General features: G+C 43.0%; 1 protein-coding gene across 3 annotated transcripts in view; it reads left to right on the forward strand.

Moving 5' to 3' along the window:
• Positions 1–23,879, forward strand: part of SPINK4 (serine peptidase inhibitor Kazal type 4) — a 68,748-nt gene that overhangs the window by 15,764 nt on the left and 29,105 nt on the right. For 2 of the 3 annotated variants that reach the window (XR_013443730.1, XM_078061382.1), the window contains exon 3: positions 8,141–8,235. Coding sequence is in view for 1 of the 3 variants with exons in the window: in XM_078061382.1 (XP_077917508.1) it covers positions 8,208–8,235 (28 nt within the window). In the remaining 2 variants the exon portion in view is untranslated. Of the gene's footprint in view, positions 1–8,140; positions 8,236–10,304; positions 10,457–23,879 lie in introns of all 3 variants that reach the window. The other variant, XR_004908574.2, reaches the window with a different exon arrangement.

Here is a 23,879-nt window from a genome sequence, read left to right on the forward strand (position 1 = left end):
CTGATTGGCTTGTGTCAGGACCATGCCCCTGGCCTAACCCCTAATGCATCAGCTAAGGAAGCAGGGTCATCTAAAAAGGAAAAAGCTTCCACCAAAACCTTATAGTTGAAGTGAAAAAGGAGTATTTCACAGAAGTGGAGCTAATAATAATAATCCTGCAGTGCCTGGCTGTTTCAGTCAGTAAAACATGTGACTCTTGATCTTGGGGTTGTGAGTTCCAGCCCCACATTGGGTGTAGAGATTACTTTAAAAAAAAATCCTGTCTGAGTAGGCATAAATTAATTCTTCTGCACAACAACCCCAACAGGTGTCACTGTTGTAGTCATTATTACCCTTGAGAATTATTACTTCAGGAAATCAAGGCACAGAGAGGGTAAGTAACTGTCATAGATCACACAGCTAGTAAATAGAGATGGAGCTGGGATTTAAATCCATTTAATCTAGCTCCAAACCCTATAACTTCCTATTATGTTATGTTGCCTATTCACTACAGAAGGAAAGAAAGCAAGGTGTTGGGCTGTGAGGAAGGAACCTTGACAGTTTCTCCTGGGAAAATTCAAAGCCCAAGCTGAGGAGCCTGTGAGAAGTGATTGGTCCAATGCCATGGGAATCTAGAATAAGAAACACCACCACCCATCTTAATCTCGCTGGAGATATCTGAAAAGGACTGTTTCATTGTGACTTTTTTTTTAAGATTTTATCATTTTTTAAGTAATCTCTACACCCAATGTGGGGCTTGAACTCACAACCCTGAGATCAAGAGCCACACATTCCACCGACTGAGCCAGCCAGGCACCCCTCATTTTGACTTCTTTTTCCCTCCATCTTTATTTACTTAAAGTAGAATTAGATAAAGCCAAGAAAAGCAAATGTGAGAACAATGAGGTCCCATTTTCACCTATTAAAAATTTAAGCAGCAGTATAATAGCCATGCTGGCAAATGGTGGGAAGATGGTTTGCTTCTAAATGACTGGTGACTGGATAAAGTGGTCCAGCTGGTGGAGAACAATTTATTTGGCCATGGGGGTCAAGAGGTATAGAAGCTTTCTTTAACTTTGACCTGGTAACCTTACTCTTCAGAAACAGCTCATTGAATCACAAAATAAAACCCAACTAGTGCTGTGTGCAAGAGATACATCTAAAATAGTGTTCCTCAGAAATACTGAAAGTAAAAGAGTAGGAAAAAATAGAAAACAAGAACAAATGCCGTACATGCAAATACACGCAACAAGAAAACAAAGGTTTTGGTATTAATATTAGACACGGTTGAATTCACAGAAAATCAGAAAATAAGATACAGGCAAAAATATTATAATGATAAAGGCAGAGAGCAACAATGAAGATCTGTCATAAATATTTATGCACAAAATAATATAACATCAGAATTCATAAAACAAAAACAATAGGAAATACACGGAGAAATGGATATAAATACAGTAACAGTAGAAAATTTTAATTCACACCTCTTAGCCCATGGTCGATAAACCATACAAAAAGTAAAGATATAGAGGACTTGATTTGCTAAATTAGCAAGGTAGATTGAATTAAAGCTATCAAGCTCCATACCTTGAAAACCTGGAATCTGCACTTTGTTAAGTATCCATGGTCATTAACAAACAACCACACGTAAGGCCATAAAAAACGAACAAAAAAACCTCAATACATTTCAAGAAGTAGAATAAATACAGATAACAGTTTCTTTTCACAATGCACTAAAACTAGGAAGTGATAGCAAAAACAGAAACTGTAAAGCAATAGAAAAGTTGAAAATTAAATAAAAAACAGTATCTGGGTGGAATATTATTCCGTGTTAAAAAGGAAGGAAATTCTGACACATGCTACACAGGACATTACATACACTAAGTGAAATAAGCCAATCACAAAAAGACAAATACTGTATGATTCACTTATAGGAGGTATCTAGAGTAGTCAAATTAATAGAAACGAAAAGTGGAATTGTCATTTCAAGGGGAAGCAGGAGTGGGGAATGGGGAGTTGTTTAATGGGCACACAGTTTCAGTTTTGCAAGATGAAAAAGTTTATTTTGTATATTGCACAACAATGTGAATATACTAAACATTACTGCACTAAACGCTTGAAAATGGTTGAGATGATAAATTTTGTGTTGTATGTATTTTAAGAAATTCTCTTAAATAATTCTCAGAGTGTAAACTATCTTATGAAAAAAAGTGATCACTCCCAAGGAAACAGTGCAAAAGACAGGTCAAAGGAATGAATATTTTCATGGTTCCTGGCTACGTCTCACATAATCTTCAGGAGAGAACTCAGAGGGATAAATTTTGAACAGTGCAAGCCCTGAGACGGACATACTGTGTTTGAAAATGTTGGTTTTCTTCCTGCATTATTTAGCCAGCTTGTGTGCAAAGCCCTGTATTAAGACCTAGAGAGACCAGAAAGCGTGGAGTTTATCTCTATGAGTTTATCTCTACCACAGAAGCAAAGGCCCAGAAAACAAAAGAAAATTCTGTTCAACCCCACCAGGTAGTTCCAAGTAAAAGGAGAGGCAGAGGGAGTTCAGATGGCCAAAGATTAGGTTCTTCTCTGAAGCTGAAGCTGAGCCCTTCCTCACCTGAGCTTCGAATTGTGGCTTCCTTGTTGTGACCGTAGGTAAATCATTTTACCTCTCTGAGAGCCCCTTTTCTCATCTACAAAATGGAACTGATAGTGCCACCTGGTTTTCAGGAGGAACAAATGAGGGAAGTGTGTGAAGAGTTTAGAGCCTCGCATCTATTCAGCGCACAGGAAATGCTGGTTTGCTGCTGGCGCATGTATTTTATAGACGAGCAAGTGTCCTCCAACTCAGCTACATTACTTGTTCTCTTTGAGGGTTTTGATATGCCTGGTTCTTCCCTTCCTAAAGTTCTTCCAAGATTCTGACTACACACTTCTACATCAGGTTGTCAGCTCCCTGAGGAAAGAGACAAAGTTGACTCTCCCAGGTATCTTCAGGACCTAACACTTGGTCCAAAAAAAAAAAAAGACACTGTAGCTTCAAGCACCTCATCAAAGTCACAGCTGCTCTGGGGCACCAACCACTATGCCATGAACACCTGGGCCTCAACAAACATGGCAGATGAACACGTCTATGAATACTTGCTACGTGGTCAGCAGCAAGTCCATATCGTTTGGAGGTTTTCCTTCTCTCCCTGCACCTGGCAGATAGCATCCTTCATGCTTAGTAACTTAGTTTATTTTTTAACTAATTTATTCATCCACGGCAGTATGTCAACAATTAACAAAAATTACACTAGAGATCTGTGTAAAATGCAGTGGGAACTAGGAGGAGGCACAAAGCCTCACTGGACCTATCAGGGCAGGCTTCACAGAGAAGTAGCATGAGCTGGACTTTGAGTGATCTATAGGAAAAGGGCATGGGGGTTAATGAAAGAATATACAGTTAAAGAGTAGAGCTTGGAGCCCTTGGAGTTTTCTTGTAAGGCTGAGCAGCTGTTTCCCATGAGGCCATGCCCAATGGCAGGAACGCAGCAACTATTAAACTCTAGAGGGCTCTCTCCATATCCTCTCACTGCCTCAGCCCTCCGGGCCTTACATCATTGGCCAGAGCTTTCCCCTAGGGAGAACCAAGCTCTGCCAGAGTCCCATCGTGAGCAGTAATGGAACAGAGATTAGGATCTGACTGAGTTATAGTCCTAGCTTTTCTATTCTTAACTCCTAGGCTTTTATGGAGCTCTGGGGGCTGAGCTGCTTTTTAAAAGCCCACACATGGAAAGCATGGTGGGTACAACTGGCTCACCATTAGGAAAAAATTTAAGTTTAGAGTTCCAAGTCATGGCTGACATTAGAATAAATTCCAGATGGCTGAAAGATTTGAATGTAAAACATGAAATCACAAAAATAGTAAAAGAAGAAAATAGATGAATATTTATAATTTTGGAAGGGAGGGGGAGTATGGAAGACCATTTTAAGTTTAACACCAAAGACAGATAATAAAAGATTGGTAAAAAAAAAAAAATATATATATATATATATATATATTCATGTACAAGAAGACAGGCACGAAAGTAGAAATGTTAACAAAGAACTGCAATTTCAGAGTTAATGGGTATAAGGAAAAGAGGCCCTAGACCATTCCTTGGAGTGGTTAATTAGGAAAATGCATTTGGAGTATCCGATGTGGTTAATCCCTTCCTTCTCCTCACATTTGACTAATCAGACAGCTGCAAGAGGGATTTTCCCCAGACCAAACCATTAAGTATGGGCTCTTGGGCCAGACACAAAGCCTTGCCCCAGACAACAACTAATGCCCAAGAGGGGAAGAAAATTGCTGTACTCAAAAGACAAGACAGGTCCTCTTCTTCCTTTTATACACCCCCACATCTCCAACCACCCAGCACATTCCACTCCTCCACGAAGTTACTACACGCAGGCTCAGTAAACAGGACAGACAAGAACAAGAATGCACAATTTAAAAATGAACAAATGTCTTAAAGTACTAAACATTTGAGAAAAGTCAGAACAATGAAACAAGGCCTTCAGAATCTATCATCAGGAACTCTAACATCCAAGAAACAGAGTTGGTAACTACCAATGAACAAGACTTCAGATTAAGTGTAAATAATGTCTTCACAAGAAATGTGAAAGGATATTTCATGTATTAAAAAGATTTAAGAACTTGTTTTTCCAAATAAAAATTCAATGGGCTGAATCACAAAATAGATATCAATGAAGAGTCAACAACAGAGTTGAAAGGTCAAGTGGAGAAATTCTCCTAAAATGCAGTTCAAAGAAACAGAGGTCACAGGTATAAAAGAGAAATTAGAGGCAGTGGCAGGTTTGACCCATTGACTAGAGTCTGCCAACCTCTGTTCTATGGCTCTCACTTCCCTCATTTGTGAAATGAGGGCAATCATTGTGCCAACTTCATAGGGTTGTTGCGGGAATTAAGTGGGGCAATGTGTCAAGTACTTTGCCCATTGCCTTGTGCACAATAAGCAGTCAATAAGTGCTAGTTATTATTGATTGTATTTGTTCGGATAGATGCTAAGAATGAAGAGAAGGAGGGGCACCTGGATGGCTCAGTTGTTAAGCGTCTGCCTTCAGCTCAGGTCATGATCCCGAGGTCCTGGGATCAAGCCCCGCATCGGGCTCCCTGCTCAGTGGGAAGCCTGCTTCTCCCTCTCCCACTCCCCCTGCTTGTGTTCTCTCTCTTGCTGTCTCTCTCTGTCAAATAAATAAATAAAATCTTTAAAAAAAAAAAAAAAAGAATGAAGAGAAGGAGGTCACTGTGCACACAGCAGGCCCAAGTCTTAAAGGGACTTAAAGGACTTCATTTTATCATTTTTATTAGTCACTTAATAAAAATACCTCATGTTGGCATAGGGGAAAAAGAAGTTAGGAAGCATAGAAAATGGATCCAGAAGTTCTGTCATCCTATTTGATAAGCATTCCAGAATAAAAGAACAGAGGGAAGACCTAGGCCTAGATTAATTATGATGAAATATCAGAACATCAGGTATAAAGGAAATGCCAAGCAATTCCGTTCCGTTCTCTTACATTTGTGAGTGCATTTTTCCAGGAAGAGGATCCGAAACACGGATCCAGTTCTTAAAAGAGCAACCAAAAAGGAAGTCTAAGAATTGCTGTCCTCTATGAAGAGAACGTCTCCAAACAAGAAGGCTGGTGAGAAGGGGCTTGACCCTTAATTAAGGTTGTTCTACATCTCATGCCTTTCACTCTTTTTTTCTTGCACACTTGCAGAAGGAAAGATTGATCAGCTCAAAACCAGACTGCCCTCAACTCAGCACATCATTATACTTTCTTCTCTCTGGGAGAAACATCCGCAAAGGTTTTCACTCAGGAATGTGTCTGGTTTTAAAAAGTCTCTAAGACACAACAGTGCTGGTAGCATTTCCTCCTGTGAACACCTTGCTGGGGAAATGGGAGGAAGGGGAGCCCTGCGAGCCCACTGCAGCCCTGCAGCATCGGGGTCACAGAGACGTGGGCCTGCTCAGTAGGCAGCCCGGGTCAGGGGAGCTAGAGACCTGGATCCACGCTTTCCAACTGTGTGATCCAGGCAAGTCACTTTTACTTTCTGAGCCTCTGTTTCCTGGTCAGTGAAATGGGAACACACTTGTTCTGCTTCTCGGGATAGTTCTGAGGCTAAGATTTTTACCAGTGAAGACTCTCTGAGAAAGCAAATTCTAGACTAAGAGTCACTGATGCAAATGCCTTTAACTTGTAAAGTGACCAGGGTATGACATGAGGGAATGGTGCAGACCTTGACCTAACAAACGTGTTTGGGAGCCAAATTTGACCCTGGCTCAACTTGTGACCCTGCCTTAAACAAAAATGAGGGTGATTACAGCAAAGCAGCTCTCAAAATTGATGGAAAATAAAATTTTTCTCTACCCTGTTATGGGTTGAATTATGCCCCCCCAAAAAGATAAGTGGAAGTCCTAACCCCAAGTACCTCAGAATGTGACCTGATTAGGAAATAGGGTCATCGCAGATGTAATTAGTTAACATGAGGTCATACTGGCGTAAGACTGACTCCTTATAAAGAAGACAGCCATATGAAGACAGAAAGACAAAGGGAGAATGCCCCGTGAAGACAGAGATTAGTGATGCATCTATAAGCCAAGGAATGGCAGGATTGCTAGCTCTCATGGGAAACCAGGAGAGGGGCATGGAACAGATTCTCTCTCAGAGTCCTCAGAGGGAAACAACCCTGCTGACATCTTGATTTCAAACTTCTAGCCTCCAGAACTGTGAGAGAATAAATTTCTGTTGTTTTAAGCCACCCAGTTTGTGATACACTGTTATGGCAACCCTGGGGGAAACTAATACACTTCCCTGAAGGAAACTTGATTTTATATCAGGTATGAATTTCTGCTTCTCAGCATGAGTCAGTGGGACTCCCAGTTTAAGCCTTGGCAGGGCCAGGACTGGGGTGAGGCGCTGAGGGTCCAGAATTTCAGGAGGCAGTTCCTCTTAGGTTTCTACAAGTGCTGATCTTCAGAGAGAGCGCCTCCTCGAGAGCCAGGAGCCTATCTATGGCCATGCTGGAGTGTGTGGCGGTAGTCCTGCTTGAACGCGTTATCTAGTATCTTCGAGTGGTGCTTTGGAGCTGATTATAAAATGTAGTTTCCAGCCACTTTAACCTAGGGCAGAGCAAACATGTATTTCTCACAATCTCAGAATACTTCCTCTTTACTTAAGGTAGAGGCTGAAGGGTAGCAGAATATGCCACCCCAAAATAGGACTGCAGGAGTTCAGGACATGCCACCCCAAATTATGCCACTTTGGTATGTTGATTATTTTAAGCTGTAGGTACTTGAAAAACAGCAAATGCAGGGAGCAAATGAAATCCCCTTCTCTGCCTAAATCCCCCAAAAGGAACTCAGTTGTCATAAATCTCCTCCCAGGGAGTTTCATCAAGCAGGGAAGATTGACTCTCATCACAAGGGAGCAGGCTGGAAACCCACACCACACATAGACAAACTCTGTCACACACTGTTACATCTCCTATCCTCCTAGGGGCCAATTCAACTTTCCCCAAAATCATTTATTCTCTGAGCCCTGCATCCTCCCCTCCCATTTCCCTATTAAAATGGTATTTAATCCTGAGTTCTTTTTTTTTTTAACGATTTTATTTACTTATTTGAGAGAGAGAATGCACAGGAGCTAGGGGAGGGGGCAGAGAAGCAGTCTCCCCGCTGAGCAGGGAGCCTGATGTGGGACTCGATCCCAGGACCCTGGGAGCATGACCTGAGCCAAAGGCAGATGCTTAACCAACTGAGCCACCCAGGTGCCCTTTATCCTGAGTTCTTTTTTTTAAAGATTTTATTTATTTATTTGACAGAAGGAGACACAGCGAGAGAGGGAACACAAGCAGGGGGAGTGGGAGAGAGAGAAGCAGGCCTCCCGCCGAACAGGGCTGATGCAGGGCTCGATCCCAGGACCCTGGGATCATGACCTGAGCCAAAGGCAGCCACTTAACGACTGAGCCACCTAGGCGCCCCCTTAATCCTGAGTTCTAAGCCACCTTGGGGAATTATTAATTTTTCCAGGGGTATCTCCCCTGTATATATATGAGATATATATATATATAAGCAAACTTCGGTTTGCTTTTCTCTTGTTAATCTGTGTTTTATTACAGGAGTCTCAGCCAACTCAGAAGGATAGAAAGAAAATTATGAGGATGGGATCACTGAAACCCTACCCAGATGGAATTCTGGGAAAACTGGCAGAAGGGTAAGAGTTCTTATTAAAATCAGCTCTCCTGAATCTCTGTCTGTAGTGCCCAATTGAGAGAGGAGGGTAAAATTTTATCTTGTCCCTTCATCTTCAAATTCAGATTCGTGTGAGAAAAATATTTTTAAGAATGAATTCTTTGAACTGTGACTCTTAGGAATTTGGTTTTTGGGATACCCTTGGGTTATTTATCCTTTCCCTCCCAGGGACAGCTATTGCTTTCCTGTTTGTCTCATTTTATGTCCTGAGAGCTTGATTTGGCACGCAGGTTGTTGGTTCTCGTGCGTACAAGTGAGTAGTTCTGGATCTTGTCAGGGTTGCATCTTTTGCACCCTCTTTAGGGATACCACCTGTATCCATGTTAAGTCACAAAAGGCTTATTAGTCTTGGTTTTGAGCCACTTGACAAGTATACCTTCAGTTCAAAAGAAAAAGGAAAAAAATAATTTATTTCTTTTTTAAAGATTTATTCATTTATTTTAGAGAGAAAGGAGGAAGGGGCAGAGGGAGAGAGAGAATCCCAAGTAGACTGACTTCCTGCTGAGCAGGGAGCCCGATGATGCCAGGCTGGATCCCATGACCCTGAGATCATGACCTGAGCTGAAATCAAGAGTCGGACGCTCAACCAACTGAGTCACCCGGGCACCCCACGAAAAAAATAATTTAAAAAAGAAGTTTAATACTGCCAGAAATAGTTACTGTTTGTTCCAGCTGATAATAATATATTGAAAGGATTAAGATTTTATTTATTTATCTGACAGAGAGAAAGAGAGAGAGAGAGAGAGAGCACAAGCAGGGGGAGGGACAGAGGGAGAGGGAGAAGCAGGCTCCCCGCTGAGCAGGGTACCCGTTGCCAGGCTCCATCCCAGGACCCTGAGATCATGACCTGAGCCAACGGCAACTGCTTAACCAACTGAGCCACCCGGCTGCCCCGAAAGGATTTTTTTTTTTTTTTTTTAAGATTTTATTTTATTTGCGAGAGAGAATGAGAGACAGAGAGCATGAGAGGGAGGAGGGTCAGAGGGAGAAGCAGACTCCCCGCTGAGCAGGGAGCCCGATGCGGGACTCAATCCCGGGACTCCAGGATCATGACCTGAGCCGAAGGCAGTCGCTTAACCAACTGAGCCACCCAGGCGCCCCGCCCCGAAAGGATTTTTAAGAGCTGTATGGTCAGAAAATTGACCTAATTCGAAGCTGATACTCAGAGACTGATAGGAGCTGTTTTCCCTTGATCCTGTTCCTCTTATGGGGACTTCTCAGTCAACTGAAACCCTCTTCTCAAACCCCTGCTGACTACATGCTCCACCAACCCTACTTCCTTCATGTTGGCATGATTTTGCTGAGGATAAATTTGGAACTCCATTGGTTTCTTTGGAAAACTTAAGATTTCCCCAAATTGGCTCTTTTAAGACCTCTTCCTTCCCACTGTTCCTTCTTCCTTTTGCCACTTTCAATCTTCCATTCCGTTCCCTTTAATTTTTTGACTCTGCCCACCCTGCCACACTTCTCCCTTCCCACTTGAGCCTTCAGCTCCCTATAGACACTTGAACTTTAAGCCCCCTACTCTCCATCAGGGGCTGTTGAGGGACCCAGAGACCCCCAGAAGCAACTACTTGAGGCTGAAAAGGAAAAAGGAGCTTTTGGAAACTGGGCAAGTGAAAATCTTAAAAGTCCTCTCCACAAATATAAGTAAAAACTTTTAGCCATCTGAGTGGGTCCAACTGTTCTTTTATAAACTAGCAAGTTTTGTATTAATGTACCCAACATATGGCTAAAATTTTAATAAAAGCTATAAGATTTCTATGTTTGTATGTTTATGTATGTCTATATATGTATGTTAGTATATGTGGTATTTTTCTACCTCTGGATGATATTGTCAAATTAATTGTGAAAGAGCTCTATTTAATTGGCTTAACAAAAAGTAAGTGCTTATATAAATTAAACGTTCTCTCAGAGCAATATAGAAACTAACCCAAATGTTTTTCATGCACTTCCAACAGGTGTGAGGTGATATCTTATTGTGGTTTGTTTGGTTTTTTAAGATTTTATTATTATTTATTTATTTGACAGAAAGAGACAGAGAGAACAGGCAGAGGGAGCAGCAGAGGGAGAGGGAGAAGCAGGTTCGCCACTGAGCAGGGAGCCTGACATGGGGCTCGATCCCAGCACCCTGGGATCATGACCTGAGCCGAAGGCAGACGCTTAATGACTGAGCCACCCAGGTACCCTCATTGTGGTTTTGATTTAAATTTCCCTGATTAGTGATGTTGAGCATCTTTTCATATACCTGTTGGCCATCTGTATTAATTCTTTGGAAAAATGTCTATTCAGATTCTCTGCCTATTTTTGTCAGATCGTTTGGGTATTTTTGGTGTTGAGTTGTATGAGTTCTTTGTATATTTTGGATATTTACCCCTTATCAGACGTATGATTTGCAAATATTTTCTCCCATTTAGTAGGTTGCCTTTTCATTTTGTTGATGGTTTCCTTTGCTGTGCAGAGGCTTTTTAGTTTAATCCCATTTGGTTATTCATGCTTTTGTTGCCTTTGCTTTTAGGGTCAAAAAAAAAAAAAAAAAGCCATCACCAAGACCAACATCAGAGAACTTACTGCCTATGTTTTCTTCTACGGGTTTTATGGTTTCAGGTCTTACATTCAAGTCTTTAATCCATTTTTATTTCATTTTTGTATATGGTATAAGATAGTGGTCCTGTTTTATTGGCTTGCTCTTGATAAGAGATTGTGAAAGGTTTTTCTTTACCTTTTAAATAATCTGTCTGGAAAACAAAGATTCTGTGTTTAATCAAAATAATTTCCCATGCTTCATATCAGGTCTTTGATTACTTAAGAAAACTCTATTAAAAGTTTTTAATAGTTCTCTATTAAAAGAGCTAAGGTTTTTTAAAACTATGTAATTTTCTGTATTTGCCTTTGAAATCTTTAATAGTCATTTTGTCTAAATCTTTAATTATCACTTTAATTATCACTTAATTCTTCTACAGGATTTCTGGAACATCTCAAAAGACTTGTTCTCTCTCCTTATAAAAAGAGAGATTAGATTTATCTGACATGTTATATTACATGGGAAGGATTGTCAAACAAGTTATATGCAACCTTCTTAGGTTATATTTGTATGGGTATATGTTATTAATATAAGTGTTCTAGAAACTGTATGAAATTCCTAGAATCTGATACATCCTGGTATAATGTCATCGGTCGCAACTCTAGTTATCATCTTAAAATGTTGTATGCCACAGAGATCATCAAATTTCCTTGTTAATTCTGTCTAAATGAACTATCATCAGATCTTTAATCATGACCATTTTTAAGTCTTTGGTCAGTCAGTTTTTGTTTTTTTTTTTAAGATTTTATTTATTTGCGAGAGAGAGAATGAGAGACAGAGAGCATGAGAGGGAGGAGGGTCAGAGGGAGAAGCAGACTCCCCGCCGAGCAGGGAGCCCGATGCGGGACTCGATCCTGGGACTCCAGGATCATGACCCGAGCCGAAGGCAGCCGCCCAACCAACCGAGCCACCCAGGCGCCCTTTTTTTTTTTTTTTAAAGATTTTATTTATTTATTTATTTGACAGAGAGAGAGCACAAGTAGGCAGAGAGGCAGGCAGAGGGAGAGGGAGAAGCAGGCTCCCCGCTGAGCAGGAAGCCCGACGCGGGGCTTGATCCCAGGACCCTGGAATCATGACCTGAGCCGAAGGCAGCCGCTTAACCAACTGAGCCACCCAGGTGCCCCTTTCAGTTATTCTTTTACTCTGATATTTTCTAAAAGCTTTTGCAAGCAGCTATGATCCAAAAATCCTTTATCTTCAGAACAATTCATGGAAGGAACTCTGAAAAGTCCTCTAGATTGCAGGTTTCTCATAACGTTAAGGTTATACCATTGACCTGGGTAAGAATTTCTAGAGCTCTAATGAAAAAACAAAATGATTTAAAAAACTGCTAACTCAGGATCAAGCAAAACATGAATTAATTACATGGGGCTGAATAAATTGATGAAGGTGATTATAATTTTTATGACTTTTTATTTGAAACATCACTGGTTCTTTAATGTTCTGCTTTCCAGATTTAAGGAGACTTCTCTTTTTCCTTAAGTGATCCGTGACTGGCTGCAAGTTGGCAAAGTATACCTATGTAAAAAGAATTGAAGCATTTATCTTTTCTCCCTACCTGATCCTGACAGAATTCAGAAACTCTTGAGTGTTCTTATTTTCATGGCAATATGCCTATTTGCCTAAGTTCAGTAAGAATCTTGCAATAGGACACAATTGGAAATATTGCTTATTTTACCAAGGGTTTGACTGGAATGTCGTATTTGAGAGTGATGAACACAGATTAAGATATAACCAGACAGCTTTAAGGCAGTAGGGTTGATTTTTAAGGGGCCAGTGCTTATTAAGCCCCCTTTTGAGAAACCACCTGGTACCTTGCTTTCAGGGTTTTCCAGGTGAGTCCTGGCAGGCTCAGTCCCCTCAGGATATTTTCGGGACCTGAAACAGAGAAGAATTCATCCAAATGTATAGATATTCATGTGAAGTCTGATAGTGAGTTCTGGTGTGGCTTCCTAGCCTTGAGAGGCTTTTTTAAAAGTTCATTCTGAGATTCGTTATGAAAGTTCCAGCAAAGCAACTTTTTAAAAAGATTTTATTTATTTATTTTTGTGAGAGAGAGAACACACAATTGGGGGGTGGGGGGCAGAGGGAGAAGCAGGCTCCCCGCTGAGCAGGGAGCCCAACATGGGACTTGATCCCAGGACTCTGGAATCATGACCTGCTCCAAAGGCAGACGCTTAACTGACTGAGCCACCCAGGCACCCCACAGATTGTGAAACTTCTTGAAGAATTTTCAAAGATGAGGAAGGAAGGGTAGCAGAATGTGCCATGCCAAAATACGATTACAGGAGTTCAGGACATGCTACCCCAAAATATGCTGCTTTGGTGTAATGATTGTTTTGAGCTGTAGACACTTGAAAAATAGCAAATGCAGGGAGAGTGTTCTCTGAATTTCTCTTGTCTGTCTAGAGACAAGAGCCCCCAAAAAGGAACTCAACTGTCATAAATCCCCACCCCAGGAATTTCATAAACTAGGGAAGACTGACTCTTGTCATAGGAGAAGTTAACACCACACTCAGGCAGACTTTGTCACAAAACATCCTATTTCCCATCTATTCTTCTAAAGACCCATTCATCTTTCCTAAAAATCATGTCCTCTCCCCTATAAGGCCTACATACCCCCTTCCCTTGTCCCAGTTAAGATGGCATTTAATCCTGAATCCTAAGCCACCTCAGGAGCTTACTCATCTTCCCTTGGGTATCTCCCACGTATACATGAGGTACACATGTTAATAAAGTTCTGTTTTTCTTTTGTTAATCTGTCTTTTCTTTTCTTTTTTTAAGTGGGCTCTACACCCAACATGGGGCTCAAATTCATGACCCTGAGATAATGAGTTGCATGCTCTACTGACTGAGCCAGCCAGGCAGACCTAACCTGTCTTTTATTACAGGGGTCTCAGCCAAGAATGCAGAAAGGTAGAGGGGAAATTGTTTTCCTCCCTGGAAGGTTTACAAGTTTTAATTCTCTCTCTCCCACTTACCTCAATCACTCTTATCTATCAATTAATCAGTTAGTTCTCTATCCTGGGTGCCAGGGATTTAAAAATTGAATGAGACACCAAAGATGGGGGCAGTGGTAGATAGATACATTTAAAAACATTTTTAAGGGCGCCTGGGTGGCTCAGTTGGTTAAACGACTGCCTGCGGCTCAGGTCATGATCCCGGAGTCCCAGGATCGAGTCCCTCATCAGGCTCCTTGCTCGGCAGGGAGTCTGCTTCTCCCTCTGACCCTACCCCCTCTTGTGCTCTCTCTCTCTCTCTCAAATAAATAAAATAAAAAATCTTTAAAAAAAAATTTTTTTTTAAAAGGAAAGGAAAGGGGCGCCTGGGTGGCTCAGTTGTTAAGCATCTGCCTTCGGCTCAGGTCATGATCCCAGGGTCCTGGTATCGAGCCCCGCATCGGGCTCCCTGCTAGGCGGGAAGCCTGCTTCTCCCTCTCCCACTTCCCCTGCTTGTGTTCCTTCTCTCGCTGTGTCTCTCTCTGTCAAATAAATAAATAAAATCTTAAAAAAAAAAAAAAAGGAAAGGAAAGAAGGAAGGAGGAAGGAAGGAAGGAAGGAGGAAGGAAGGAAGAAAGGAAGGAAGGAAGGAATTACCATAAAGTATAATAAATGCTATTAAGAGACACAGGTTTAGGGGCCTATGAGAGCTTGGCAGAGTGGTATATCACTCAGATGACCAAGGAGATGAGATAAGAAGATGGTACCTACACTGCCTCTTTAAGAATGAGTAATTGTTGGGGCACCTGGGTGGTGCAGTCGGTTAAGTGTCTGACTTTGGCTCAGGTCATGATCTCGGGATCCGATCTTGGGGTCGTGGGATCAAGCCCTGAGACAGGCTCTGTTCAGTGGGGAGTCTGCTTCTCCCTCTCCTTCTGCCCCTCCCCACCTCTAAAATAAATACATCTTAAAAAAAAAAAAAAAAAGAATTGTTAGTCAGATGAGAAGAAGAGAAGGATGGATGAAAGAGATTGATTAATAAAGCCAATTAGATCTTCAAAACAAAACAAAGAATGACATCCGGGTAGCTTGGGTGATGGGCAAATATGGTGCCAATTGACCAGAAAAGGGAAGGATATAAAAGAAAAGGGATTGATTAGGTCTTGGACATGCTGAGTCTTAGGTGCTTGTAGATATATCAGGAAAGATGACCAACAGCACTTCCAAAGTGTGTTCTAGGAACCTGACTTCCAGGAGATATTAATATTCCAGGGAAAAAGGGAGCGGGGGTAGACTGTGGAAGGCTGTATTAGCCCAGATTCCCTGGGAAACAGAGCAGAGGCAAGAATTATATGCTGATGCCTTTTATGAAGGTGCAAACCCTAATCCTCAAGAATGATGTAAAAGACATGAGGCAGGGAAGGACGAGAAACAGTGCAAGATGCAGGGAGGAGCAGCTGGTGGGCCACAGAACTACACTGTTGGCTACAGTTCAAGAAAAGCAAAAGGCTAGGGGTCCAGGACTTAGGCAGTGGTAACAGAAACTGAGAAAGCAGATTGTATCCAATACAGATGCCAAATAAGTTTAAGAAGTATTGGGTATTACATGCCCTCTCTTGGAAATTTGCAATGCATTTTAACACATTAACAGTTCTGGAAGTAACTTAGCAAGGAAATAAATTTCATTTTATTTAACACAGTATTTCCCAAACTTATTTGACCACAGAAGCTTTCCTTCCTGCCCTGCTCATCTGTAGAACTCAGTTCTGGTCAGCTGTGGATACTGCAGTCTGGAGCAAGGGAGATAGTACGGATTGGAGGTAGGGATTTGAGAAGCATATAGGTAGTGTTTGAAGGCCAGAGGATGGAGATCATCCAGGAAAAGTCTGCAGAATGATCCTAAGCCAGAGTCATGGGTTACACCAATATTAAGGGACAAACACAGGAAGAAGATCCCTTAAGAGAGAAGGAAGAAACATCAACAGAATTTGGATAATCAGAAGCTATCACTAGGTAAAGCAGAAAGGAATTTATGAACAGGTATAGGTGAGCAGAGGACACCCTAGGACTGAGGGACTCAAAAATCTATCCTGACCATCAGACACTACCCAGGAGCTTGTTAGACATGCAAAATCTGAGATCTCACTCCATATCTACCCTTTACCTGGATCCTCGGGTGATTCACATAAACGTTAAAGTTTAAGAAGCTCTGGCTTATAGCATTGCTGCAAGGAGTGGAGGAGTAGACTAAAATGGAGCTTCCGGAAATACCTGTAAACCCTCAGAATCACCATGCCTCTGCCATTGTAATTAAGAAAGAAGCCACAAAAACACTAGTGCTGCAGGAAGCTGCTGAACTAGGAAGCTGGTGATCATGAAACCAGCCGGCCTCTATCCACACCAGCAAAACTGATGCCTCACCTGCTGCTACTCCCCTCTTTGTTCCAGGATCAAGTCTCAGGTAATGTCATTGAATTGGCAGTTCCTAAATCACATGTGGAGTGCCAGCTGCAAGGAAGTCTAGGAAATGTAGCTTCCCAGCCATAATGTCCTAGAAGGAAGTGGAAAGCATAAACCAGTCAACAGGATCCATCCTTGGAGGTGTCCTGGAAAGTATGACAGGTGCAGATAGCTATCCCCCAATATCTATTCTACCCTTCATCCATGGTTATAGGATCTTCAGCTTGGCACATGACTGCCCAGAATAGACATCTCCCAGCCTCTCTGCAGACAGATATGACCATGTGACTAAGTTTGGGCCAATAATGTAATGGAAATGTCACAAACCAGCATCCAGGAATCTTTGAGAGACAGGAGGAGCATATCCTTTACACTCTTCTTTGTCCGTCACTCTACCATGCTGCTTGGAGCATGAGAGGACATCATCTTGGACTATGAGGTTGAGGGCTAAATCCTGGGGTTGGCAGAGCCGAGCTAGAAGGAGCCTGAGTCCCTGAGGACTTCCTAGGTGAGATCACCATCCTTGCTCTTGTGACTTACCTCTGTATACATGAAAGTCTAATCAACCATTGTTGTTTTGGATCATCCCTGGAAGAACCTAATCATAGCCAGATGTCAAAAGCACTGGTTCTTAACACTGGCAATTCATTGATTCCTTTGAGAATGGAATGAATGTCCTGGACCACCCCCCTAAAAAGATGCACATCTGTACAACTCTGTATAACAATTTCAAGGACTGTGTGATGTTTTTTCCTGAAGACAGTCTAAGAACTCATGGAACCCTGGTTAAGAACCCCCAGAGTTGAGATTTCTCAAGAAGAAAGGATTATAATCAAAAGGCAAATGGCTCAGAGTTAAAGTAAGAACCGAGAAGTGGTCCTGGTCCAGACTGTTGCTGCCACTGGTAGGAGCAGTTTCAGTGGGGTAGGGTAGAGAGGGGGCAAAAACTAGACTATAGAGTTCTGGGAGAATGAAAATCAAGAAAGTGGAGGCAGCAAGTATTGTCAACCATCTGGAGTGGCCTACCCCCGAAGATGGTGGTGGCTGGGAGACGGTAGAGGTCATGGGCTCCAGAGAGGGTTTTCCTGGCTTTCCTCTGCTTCTAGGACCAGACCAGCCAGAGTGAGGGTGATTTGGGATATCCAACACCATTCCATGTTGCAGCCCATCTGGTAGCCTTTTTTTTTTTTTTTTTCACTGCCTTGGAAATGCTGGTCCCGTCTTAGAAAGGAGGGGAAAGTGGGATCCTGGGAATAGAAAACATTCCTGAAGGAATGAAGGCTAGAAGATGAATTGGGCTCAGCCAGAGTAGATGCTATTAAGTCCTTCCTCTTCAGACACTCCACACTAGGATGCCTCTGGGCAACCTTCAATGAGAAGGCTGTCCCCTCTGCCCCATCTCTTCCCACCTCTGGTGTTGCTGCTCTAGCGGGATCCCAGTCCTGACACCAGTGCGTCCAATAGCCTCAGCATACCTGTGGAGCTAACATCAAAGTGAACACAGCTTGTCCTCTGGAGAGGAAAGGGGACCACATCATGTGTCCTGGTTTCTCTTCTTACCGGGAAGCTCTTCCATGCTTTTCTGCACTCAGACTGGCATTCCTGATGTGCCTCCATGATTTTCTCCCCCAGTACCTCATCAACCCTGCTCTGGGATCCCAGGCTTATCCTGTTCCTGCACCCTGAGCTGTTCCTCTGCATCACCCCCTGAATACACGAGTCACTTAGTCCTCTCTCTCCTTTACATCATCCTTTCAAATGGATAGAACCACCTTCCCAATCAAAGATTTACTGTGCAAGCACCCTCCCCAGCTTCCTATGGTGGGGAAATTAGACAAAATCTAATCACATGTTGGAAACTGGAGACAGAAATGGCTCAGATTTATACTAGAGCCCCAGGGAACAGCACTGGCAGATGGAGCCTATCAAAGAGGCTCTGCTCCAAGTGGCCTACCTTTTATGGAGACCCAAAGTGCTCATTTATCTCCTATTTTGGGAGGAAATGAGGGTCTTCACTGGGGCCTTGCACTTGACAGCCAATTGCTGAGCCAAACTTGTGTTTTAGTAGCCCCTTGAAGGCCTCAGGCATCCAGGGAGAAAGCAAGGGTCCCAGGTCAGAGCCAGGGCAGCTCTCACTCTGTGGCTCCCACTTCCCAAGACATGTTCCTGCTGCTCTGGACTGTGGCTACCTCCAAAAAGGAGACTAGGCTTACAAAGTGGAAATTGTCAACAAAACTTGTAAACATCCCACCTGTACCCCTCCCACTTCCCACCCTTTGGGGCCCCAGTGTTTGAAAACAAAGCTTAGCGGCCACTGAAAGCCTTGACCTTACATAAGAACTGAGCCAAACAGGTGGGGCTGGTTCCTTAGGGCAGCCTCTTCCTCCTCCCCTAACCAGCATTTCCTGGGTGAGAAGGAAGAACTCAGCAAAAGGAATTTGCTTCCCCAGAATTTTAGCAAGGTGCTTAGAAAGAAATACGGGCTCTGGCCTCTGAAAAGCCTGGGTCCCAATCCAATCCCTGCTACTTACCTGCTGTGTGACTTTCCCTTAACTTTTCTGAGCTTCCCCTTATTTTCTCAACTGTAAAATAAGGATTAGAATTCCCCTTATATAAGGTTGTAAGAATTAAATGAAATAATGTATGCATAGTTCCTGGCTTTTTAAAATTGTTACTAACCTGCTTGAAGATGGAGCCTCTACATAACTCGTTTACCATTTTCAGAAATCCTTTTCTCTCTGGTTTCAGTTTACCTTTCTCCTCTTTCCTCAATTCTCTCCCCAGTACCTGGAAATATCTCCTAGGTCCCTATTATTCAAAGGTCCAGGACAAGAAGCCTCACCTAAGAGCTTGTTAGAAATGCAGAATCTCAGGCCTACCCCAGACCCTCTTGAGTCAGAATCTGCCTTTGAATAAGATACCTAAGTTCTTCTCTGTGCATATTACAGTTTGAAAAGCACTTGTACTGGGTCATCCTTTGCTGCTTTTTTTTTTTTTTTTAAGATTTTATTTATTCATTTGAGAGAGAGAGCACGAACTGGGGGAGGGGCACAGGGAGAGGGAGAAGCAGACTCCCAGCTGAGCAGGGAGCCTGATGTGGGGCTCAATCCCAGGACCCCAAGATCATGACCTGAGCCGAAGTCAGATGCCTAACCAACTGAGCCATCCAGGCGCCCCATATCCTTTCTTCACAATACCAAATAGCACCGGATTTCAACACCACTTAACAGGAGTTTCCCTCCAGCAAATTTCATATTATATACTAAAACTTCTTTTTTTTTTTTTAAAGATTTTATTTATTTATTCAAGACACAGAGATACAGAGAGAAAGATAGCATGAGCAGGGGGAGAGGGAGAGGGAGAGGGAGAAGCAGACTCCCCGCTGAGCCAGGAGCCAGATGTGGGGCTCCATCCTAGGACCCTGGGATCATGACCTGAGCCGAAGGTGGACGCTTAACCATCTGAGCCACCCAGGCGCCCTTATATACTAAAACTTCTTAATTGGACACTTGAATAACAACAAATCATAACAGTAATAAAATATTAGTAACACAATTTGATATGTGCTTAATGCTTTGCTATTTACAACACACAATTTTATACCCACATAATCTCATCTGATTTCAGAATATGGGATAGTTATCTTCAATCAGAGAGTGTTTGAGTGAGTGAATGAATAAATGATTGAATGAATGACTTGGGGACTATTTAGTGAAGAGAAACTGAGTTATGAGAGGGCTTTTAGGGTTACACCAATGAGGACTTTTGTTCAGCCCTTAGTAAGAGAGATCCAAAACAACAGTGGCCTAAATAAGATAGAGGCTTATTTTCCTCTCACATGATAAACCGTCTTCAGGCGGGCCAGGCTGGTATGGGGACTCTACAAGTCTCAGAAGCTGGAATCCTATCTTCTGCTCTGCCATCCTTAGCACATGACTTCAACCCACAGATGAAAATGACTGCTGGAGCTCTACCCCTCAAGTTCATGTCCCAGGGACAAAGAAGCAAGAACAGGGGGAAAGGACAAAGGGGTGCTTGCTAGCTAGTGAACCCCTTTAAACAGCTTTCTAAAAACCCTACCCAATCACTTCCACTGACTTCTCATTAGCCATCGCCCTCTGCAAGGAAGGTTGGGAAATGTGGTTTTATTAGCCAGCCACATTGCTGCCCTCAACATAGGAGTAAGAAAGGTGAGGATAATAGCTATTAGGGTGAAATCTAGCAATTCTCTACCAAAAGGGGAATGAAGGAAAGAGAGCGTTTTGTATTTCTCCCCTTGCAGTATCTCAACAAGGAATGGAAGAGTCTGGACAAGAGGGGGTGGTCCCTGCTGGGCTGCTTTCAGGCAAAAGGAAAGAGTCTTCTTACCAGTGTATTAGCTGGGGGCCCAAAGTAGGGGTAGGTGAGAAACCAGGACCTTTAACTGAAGTGTTGCTGTGACTCCAGAGGATGCTGACCTCATGATAGAGTTATCATTCATCCTCTTCTTCTGGACTGGGATGTTCTCCCTTCTTTACATCCTAATTCCCAACTCCTTCCACTCCATTCCTGCTCATTCCTTCAGTTTTCTGCTTGTATGTTCTCAAAATCTTGTTATATGTTCTCATAAACCTGGATTTTACCGACATAGTACTTGTTCCAGGTTTACCCTGCCCTGGCCTTTTATCCCCCCTCCAAGTATAAGGTCCCTTAGGGTAGATACTATGGCTATCCTATTCATCACTGGATTTCCAGCACCTTGCGTGGTACCTGAACATAGTAGTTGTACCAGAAGAATGCACTTGAATCAATAAACGTATCTGATAAGAAAGTTCATATTATTCCTTAGCTTTTTTGGATTGTAAATAACAAACATCCACCTGCACTATCAAGGAGAAAGTTAATTATAATGATACGGAGGCATGTCACATAGACAAGGGACTAGATTACAGCCTGGCCTCAGGAATGGAGCAGAACCAGAAACTCAGATGCCTCTGGGAGTCTCCTCATCTTTTGTTCTCTCATCAGACCAGTTTCTCCTGCTTGTTACTTCTACACAGTGAGGAAAATACGGCTGTCAAGAAAACCTCAGAGTTATCTGTTATTGGACCAATCAGCTGGAGAGAAGTTAAGATAGCTCTTCCTCTCATCTCTATCTCTTCAAAATTCCAAGCAGAAAAATTATTGTTCCAGTATGGGTCAAGTGCCTGACCTGGACCAGTCAAGGGACCAGGGACCAGGGTCATATTGTAGAAACATAGCAGTTCCCACTGCAACCTTGTAATTTGGGGATGGGAGAGTTGATTCCTGGAAGAGTGGTCTGGGGCAGACGAAACAGTGGATGTCCACTGGAGTGAGCATCAGCTCCCCAACACACACAATCCCAGCTCCTCAGCCACAAGTCCAGCATCTCCTTGGATTAATGCCTGTATCTCTGGGGCCTCCACTGGATCTTCAGGGCCATTGCCAGAGTTCTCTGGTAGATTCTCATATCTAGCTTCCAACTCTTCTTTCGTTCCCTGAAAATCCTTCTTCCCCAACAATACCAGTGTTCAAAGATACCACAGGCACTTGAGCTTCACAGGGAGGGCCTTCTCAACAACCAGGAGAATCTGCTGAGCTGTCCTGGCTGCAGAAGATGGCAAATTAAGTTGGAAGAACTGTTGGGCATAGTCAGACCTCAGGTGGGTGCAGCTCTCTCCAGGATTTCTTCCAACCAGCACTCTACTTCTCCTCTTACATCTGGCCATCATGTAGCTATGAGGGATGAGCTTCCAAATCCATCTGACAAATGAGGAAACTGAGGCCCAAAAAAGGGACAGGATATGAGGGTGGTCATTTAGTGTCAAGACAACACTTGAACTTAAGTCTCTCTTCCTTATGCTTTTGATAGAGGGACTGGAAGAGCTTGACAACTCTTCTGCAGAATCAATGCTATGTTCACTAGATATAGGCTACATTTCCCAGGTCCGCTTGCATCTAAGTATGGACCATATGACTGAGTTCAGCCAATAAGAAGAAAGTAGAAGAAAAGCCTGCCACTTCCACATTTGCCCATAAAATATCCCAGGTTATCTTCCACACCCTCTCTCCTCCATCTGTGTGAGTCTGGAAATAAAAGGTTCTGAGATGGCAAAGCCTTCTAATGGAGGAAGACCAAATCTCTGATTTCACTGCTTGGAGGAGAGCTGCCCAGGAGTCACCAAGATCCACATTGAACTTTACTGGAACAAGAAGTAAATCTTTACTGTGTGAAGCCACTGAGATTTTAAAGTTATATATTATTATATATAGCATCCCATTCCCATCTTTGATGGAGCTCCTCTTCTCTGTGATGAGTTAGACTTTTTTTTATTTTAAGATTTATTCATTTATTTGAGAAAGGGAGAGCACGTATGGGAGGGAGGGGCAGAGGCAGAGGGAGAGACAGTCTTAAGCAGACTCCACTTGGGACTCGATCTCAGGGCCTGAGCTGAAACTAAGAGCCAGATGCTTAACTGACTGCACCGCCCAGGTGCCCCTATGTTGAGTTAGACTTGATCTCCTCCAGCACTGTCTCTGCCCTTTGACCCTGACAAAGACCCAAACTACAAAGGGGCAGTACAGCTTTGTGATAGGAACTCAGGCCTTAAATCCAGTCATATCTGAGTCTGAACCCCAGATCCCACCCCCGCGACAGACCCAAGCAGGTTTGTTCCTTTGAGCCTATTTCCACATGTGTAAAATGGAGAAAGTACCCAACGTGCCATTGTAGGGTTTAAATAAGATATTACATAATCAGTGGTTCTCAACAGAATGATGTCACAGAAATTGTAAGGTCATGTTTGTGGAACCCCTTTAACTAGAGATGCTAGGTGTCCTGTGATGCTTAGGACACTCCTACACAATGACAAACTGTTGCCCCTCCCCCACAGCTTTCATATGGTCCACAGGACATTCACCTATCTGACGTTAGAATTACGTGAGCCTAGACACTAAACTCTGTTTTACAAAGAATCACGACATATTTTGGCATGGTTTAGTATCTATTGAATGTTCCTGGAGTGTATTTGCCGGGTGTAACTGTCAGGGTCCTGACAGGAAATCAGCGCATTCAAGTTAAGATAATTCAGGGAGGGGTTGATTTGCAAAATGACTAATTACAAAGGTGTGGACAGGTGTGGGGAAGCCAGACAGGATAGGGCAGACACCAGCTGTCACCACCACTATATCCGAGGTGTGAGCAGAGGCGAGATCACCAGAACCTGAGAGGGGAGAAATGTGGCTGAGAGTATTAGATCCCCCGGGCTGCCGCGACTGATCACCACAACCTTGGTGGCTTAAAACAACAGAAATCTATTCTCACAATTCTCAAGGCCAGAAGTCCAAAATCAAGGCAGCAGCAGGGTCACAGTGCCTCCAAAGGCCCTAGGGGAGAATCCTTCCTGGCCTCTTCCAGCTGTGGGCGGCTCCCAGCCTTCCTTGGTCAGCGGCATCACTCCAGTCTCTGCCTCTGCCTTTTTTTTTTTTTTTTTAAGATTTTATTTATTTACCTGACAGAGAGAGAGAGCACGAGCGGGGGAGTGGCAGAGGGAGAGGGAGAAGCAGGCTCCTCACTGAGCAGGGACCAGGGAGCAGGGACCCCCCCCTTCCTGCCCCAAACGG

This window comes from Halichoerus grypus, chromosome 14, assembly GCF_964656455.1.
Source record: "Halichoerus grypus chromosome 14, mHalGry1.hap1.1, whole genome shotgun sequence".
In the NCBI taxonomy this organism is placed as follows: Eukaryota; Metazoa; Chordata; class Mammalia; order Carnivora; family Phocidae; genus Halichoerus; species Halichoerus grypus.